Source organism: Stegodyphus dumicola, chromosome 4, assembly GCF_044657685.1.
Source record: "Stegodyphus dumicola isolate Sdum_Otavi_A_Nest chromosome 4, ASM4465768v1".
Taxonomy (NCBI): Eukaryota; Metazoa; Arthropoda; class Arachnida; order Araneae; family Eresidae; genus Stegodyphus; species Stegodyphus dumicola.
This window is the reverse complement of record NC_140771.1, coordinates 76,350,613-76,356,612: the sequence shown is the minus strand read 5'-3', so window position 1 is coordinate 76,356,612 and position 6,000 is coordinate 76,350,613. Positions and strand designations below refer to the sequence as shown.

The window sequence follows — 6,000 nt, the reverse complement described above, 5'->3', positions numbered from 1 at the left end:
GTGCAAGATAATATGTTTTATGATTTAACCTATAGTTATTTATTTATTTTTCTTCCTATTACTTTTGTTAAAAGTTTGTTATATTTTTACTCACTGCTTATTGGTATCTACGATACGCAGTATATTTGTAGCTACGTGATACGTATAATTCCTGAATAAATAAAATTTTTGATATAATCATGGGTTGCTAAAACTTAAATTTTTTTAATTCAAATTCATTAGGAATATTAAACACGCGTACGCGGTGTTATATTTCAATGATTTGACTTATGACGTTGTTGCATAACCTTTTCAGACAAAATAATGTATTTTAATCATAAAATTCCTGTTAACAAATAGTTTACAAACATGTAACCTTTTAGAAAATTTCCATTTTGCAAAAGATCATACGTAAAATTATGTTTACGTTTCTTCACATACCTGAAGTTTTGAAAAGGCCATTTCTTTCTGTGTTTAAAATATCCATTAACGTTCCCCATTTCTTTTTTCCGTACTCTTTACTAAATCCAGCAGCGTATTTTTTCGAAAAATTTCACCATTTACTCAAACTCGATTTTTTTTTTCCTACCGCCATCCTCAGTAATAAGCCCGTGCAAAACAGCCCCTTTGACAACACACTTCCCCCTTCCCCTGAGCCTGGAGCAATGTAGAGGTGAGATAGACTGGTTGCTATGCAATAAACGTCACTTCCGCACGGAATTTCCACTTCACTTTCCGCCGACGGAATTTGAAGGGGCCAGACTCGCTCTCCCTTCTGCTGTCGAGTGGAAAGAGAATCCCGACTGGTTTTCCGATATCGATCTCGACCGGTGCCCAAACTACACCCTTTAGATTTAGCAATGTTTTTTGCTATCGGATTTTCCACCTTTTCACATCTGCCGATACGCACTCTGCTGAATTTGCGGTTTTTTCTGCGAGGAAACCTTGAATGTTGTCGAAACTGACTTTCACGTGCATTCTCCGCGTTTCTTCTGCTTTGGAACTTCACCGCAAGCTGGAAGAGGTTTTCTAATGTTTGCGTGTTCCGGACTTCAAGAAAGTCTTGAGCTGACCGTAGTAGACGCGATAAAATCGCCTCAATGAGTTCGCTATCGGCCTCTTCCCGTATAATAGATTAAAAACTTGAATTTTTCTTAAAATAAATTTCATTAAATCATTGAGCCAGTTTCCCTTAGAAAGTCCTCCACGAAGGCATCCCTTCCCTTAGGCAGATAGCCATAGTGTGCTTTGTCATAATTAAATAAACCAAACCATCCATTAAATCATCAAAACTCGTTTGAAATTTACTAAACAGTTGCGCTTCTAGCTTCGTACAAGCTTTCACAACTGGGAATGCTTTTAACAATGCTGTCTTGAAATTTTCCCAGCTGTACATCTCCGAATCTGAATCCCCCAACAAGAATATGCCAATTCCTTAGTACGAGCTCAGAGCTTGACCTATTAAATTCGTCGTCGCTATCGTAAGTTTTTGTAGCTGGTTTACGGGATACAAGGTGAAATGCAGGTCCAGCTGCTCGAGGAAGGTCAATACTGAGCCTTTTCCATCGAACGTTGCTGCTGGCTTCATCGCGGCGCATCGTTTCTACGATTGCTTGGTCTGGAACGTTGAGAACTGATAATCGAATAATCGCTTAGTTGAGAGAGATAGAAACGTAAAAGAACGAAGGGTTAATTATACTTTAATATTCAAAATAAATCTGGTTTTCTTAAAATTTTAATAAAGTGATGTAACATTAATATACGTAAAAACTTATGTTTTAAGCATTTACTTCGGCAAAAGAAATTAAATTAATTTTCTTATTTTCAGACTTAAAATACCCTTATTACAGATTTAAAAGAAGCGAAAAGTATGCTTTCATTTAGCATCAAAGAAAAAATGAGAGAAGAAATATTAAGGTGGGAAACAAAGATGTATTTTCAGGTTTTCTCGATATTTTGAATTCAGTCCCAAGAATTTTGGCACTTACTTTCTCAAATTCTTATGGCAAGTTTAAATTTAATTATATATATTATCCTTTCCTTTCCACCTTCAAAAATTTTAATTTCATTTCTAAAACCTATATTTTATATTTAGTTGGTAAATTTTAATTAGTTACGTTAAGTTATTCAGTATAAGTTAAGTGTAAATTTTCCACAACTAATCTCATTGGCGGGAATTATCAACTTGGTTAATTATTGGCGGGAACTATTCTTCCCACTTTTCCCTCGTGAAGACAAAGAATATTCTCGGGTGAAGATCTCCTGCGAACAGCGACTACCTTTTTTAAAGGGCTATAAATTTGCTTTGATTAATTTTGAAAATGTCGTCAATTGTAGCCGAACTTTTACAGTCATCAGGTAAACCATAGTTATTACAAAATCTGTTTAGTGTATTATTTGTTTGTAATCTACTGGAAACTACTTAAATATATTTTTAAAAACTTGCATAACATTTTATTATAAATTTAATAGTATTATTTACATAACTGATGATAATAATAATAAACATCTGACACAAATATTTTTATTAATAATAATGAAGTCAGAGTCTTATAAATAAATATGTCTATAATAAACTTAAAGCATCGAAGTTAAATTGGAATCAAAGCAAGGCAATTCCTCAACAATATTAATAATTGCAACCGTGTATAAGATGTTTAAACAATACATTTGAAATTCTAGTTTTCGGTTTTATATGAATTTTTATGTCTTAAATGAAAATTTAATTGATTCTTTTTTTCGGTTTTTGGTCTCAAACGAACCAGGAGAACAAAACATGTTTCGAAACATATTAATCGACTTTCATGAAGCTTTAATTCATTTTCGCCTGATGACTTCTAAACTGGAGTTTCAGTAAAAGGAGATTAATTTTTATAATCTTGTATATATTTCCCCTTCATATTTATTTCTTATTATTAATATTAATATTAATAATATCAATTATTAATATTGTTGAGAAATTGCCTTGCTTTGATTTCAGTTTAATTTTAACTTTGATGCATTAAGTTTATTTTACAGTAATGTAATCATGATGCATTAAGTTTCAGTCTTGCAGCTATAGCACAGGACAGGTTTCAAAAATTTTGTTTTTAATTTTTAGCCTATTATTGTTTCTTTTTGTATATATGCACATACATATATATATAATTCTCAGCATATATATAAACTTGTTTTCGATTTCAATGAATTTTAGTTCATTCAATATATACATACTTACATATATCGCAGCAATGTCCCTGTATCTGCAGTTTCACTTATCCAAGTTTCTGAGTGGCAGGTTGGAAAAGATTGCTTCAATTTCAGAAGTTCAAAATGCTTGCAAAACAGAAACAGACTGTAATAAAAACAAAATATATTAATTCAAACATAGTCTATATATATATGTTCAAGTTCATATGAAGCTGATATAACTAAATATGTGAAATGAAAATGCTCGTTTTGGAACCACATGGGCATTGTCAGGGTCTTGCATTTCATCTTGTTGGTATAAATATGTTTTTATAAATTCTTTTCTATTAATTATCAGAGAGTATTTGACATATGTTTGTTTCCGTAGGCACTCTTTCACTTGTGGTTTTTAACATTAACTTTGTTCTCTATTAAGCATAGTATCTCAACTTATTTGCTGTTAATTTACTTAATTACGACAGTAAAGGAGTCAAAACATGAGTAGGGTTATTACAAATCCTTGGAAATTGTTGCAATGTTAATGCTAGAAAAATTTATGTTTCTTATTTAGGTTAATCTTTTTATTATGGTAACTTGGTGATTTTTTGGCATAAATTTGGCGACCAACCCTGCTACAGCAACCTGCTAGTTTTTGTTTGGACGCCATTTTGTTTTCACAAAGTAAAGGCATTTTTTAAAAAAAATTTTGTGTTTTTACTCATACCAAAGCTTTAATTGATAAAATCCATCAATAAAGTTTAAAATTAATAAAAAGAACACAATAAAGACTATTTACAGTAAGAAGTAACAAAATTAAAAATGAAAACGAGTGTGGTAAATCTCGAAGCACGGAGAAATATTACTTTGTAACTCTTAGAAAAAGTATCACTTTTTAACTCTTTAGTATTATCATTTGCATTAGTAAATGGTTCACTAACCATACTAGGGTATTCTTTCTCTGATTCAGATCTTTACTGATGCGTGGATGGGACGCCCTGCTGTAAGAGACGTTCTTAGGGAATGCATATATGGGACGCCCATCCTGAAAGGGTTAAAAGGAAAACTGACTAAAACTATATACAGTCAAAAGTCGTTAATCCGGACTCGTCGGGACTTCGGCGATTCCGGATTATAGATCATCAGTTTAAATCTGGTAAGATGGCATGCAGAAATTATAAAATTAAAATTATGAAACCGTAATTTATGAAATAAAGAACAATTATGATCTAAAGGGTATCAAAATTTACAAAAAAAAAAAAAAAAAAAAAAGCTTAATATTTATTTGTTTACTTTATTAAACATTTCTTTCAATGTAAGTTGTTTAAGTTGCTTCGTTTTTTTATGTGATAATACATTCTCTTTAATTCTATAAACAGACAGAATTTCTTGTTCATTTACAAAGTTCCGCTGTTCAAGTCCTATAATTGCTGTGTCGAGAATACCGACTAATTTGTCAATAGAAATTTTTTCGTTTTCAATAACCTCTGTCACTTTCTTCGCTGTCGGAAGCAAATTATAATGACGAGGAATTTGATTTAAATCATATCAAAGATGGAGTACATCGAGATGAAATACTACATTTAGTAAGGAATTATAAGCCAAATAAAATAAAAACATCTGCCCTGAAGATAAGGATAGTGCTGACAGATCAACTTCCAATTCATTGTGCACCGCGGCGTTAAAGATAAACAAAGTTTAGATAAACAAAGGATATGCCTTTATCCATTTTTTGCAGCAATTCCACTTTTTGTTTAATGGACTTCGAAACATACTTTCGCTTTGTAGATCCTTTACGTATTAGTAAAAATATATCAGAAATTCTATTTGACATAATCGAAAGTTCAAGCTTACTTTTATAAAATTGCTCTAACAGTCTCCAAAAAATAATAAGCCGAATCCAATTCAAAGATTAAGGAACAATGCAATCTGCAACATTAACTGAATTAGATAATTTTAGCTTAGCTTATACCGTCCGTTATACATTAAATGCGCATTCGTAAACGTATTTTGTGCACACGCATATTCGCAGCCATAAAGGTCATCACCATTCTATTTTATCAACCACGTACAAAAATTTTCGAGAAATTTAATTTTATCATCATTAATTGAAAATACTGGTTCACGATTCGGATCTGCTAAATGTAGTCCTTTGCGTGGATGTTTAACATTGACAATACTCCACCATTTCAAAATTATTTCTATGAAATATTTTGTTCCTCTAACAGTTTCTCCATATCCTCTTTTGTTTTCTTTTAATTCGACACGTAATGCTGCAAGTCTTTTCATCAAAAAGTTGAACGGCAGTAGAAACATTCTGCCGTTCTAAAGAAGTTGGATATAGAACTTTTTCCGAAAGAGCTGGAGCTATTTTTATAGAATGCTGTTGCTCTATGTTATATAATTTGTTCAGATGCAATAGACTTGCACAGTACAACTTATTATCTGTATCATCAAAAGATGGAATATTAAAGGTTTGATTGGTTTCAGCTTGGTTTAACCAATTATTTCTTTTACATTTCAGTAAATGAACTGAATCAAATAATAAAAAAATCTTTTTTCCCAAACGAAATTCATTTTCAATAGCAGACACCATATGACCATTGCATAGTATTTCAAAAATTTTTTGGTTAACATAGTTGTCGGAAATTATGGAAACAACCTCGAAGCCACAATCATGAACAAATTTTAACACCTGTAAAGTTTGAATTTTTAAATTGTTTGGCTTGAGATTATGGACAGGAAACATTGCAACAACTTCTTTATTTGAAGATAAGATTGAAGAAATCATAAAGGTTTGAATTGTAGAAGCTTCTTGAGACATATCTGTACATGACAAGCCTTCAATTTTACCAT

General features: G+C 31.6%; 1 protein-coding gene across 3 annotated transcripts in view; it reads left to right on the top strand.

The window, feature by feature from the left end:
- Positions 1–1,587: 1,587 nt before the first annotated feature.
- The window catches only part of LOC118188901 (centromere/kinetochore protein zw10 homolog), a 74,758-nt gene continuing 70,345 nt past the window's right edge, over positions 1,588–6,000 (top strand). The window contains exon 1 of one of the 3 annotated variants that reach the window (XM_035359422.2): positions 1,588–2,337. In XM_035359422.2, the coding sequence (XP_035215313.2) occupies positions 2,301–2,337 (37 nt within the window). In that variant the 5' untranslated portion in view covers positions 1,588–2,300. The remainder of the gene's footprint in view (positions 2,338–6,000) is intronic. The other 2 variants (XM_035359421.2, XM_085815106.1) reach the window with 2 other exon arrangements.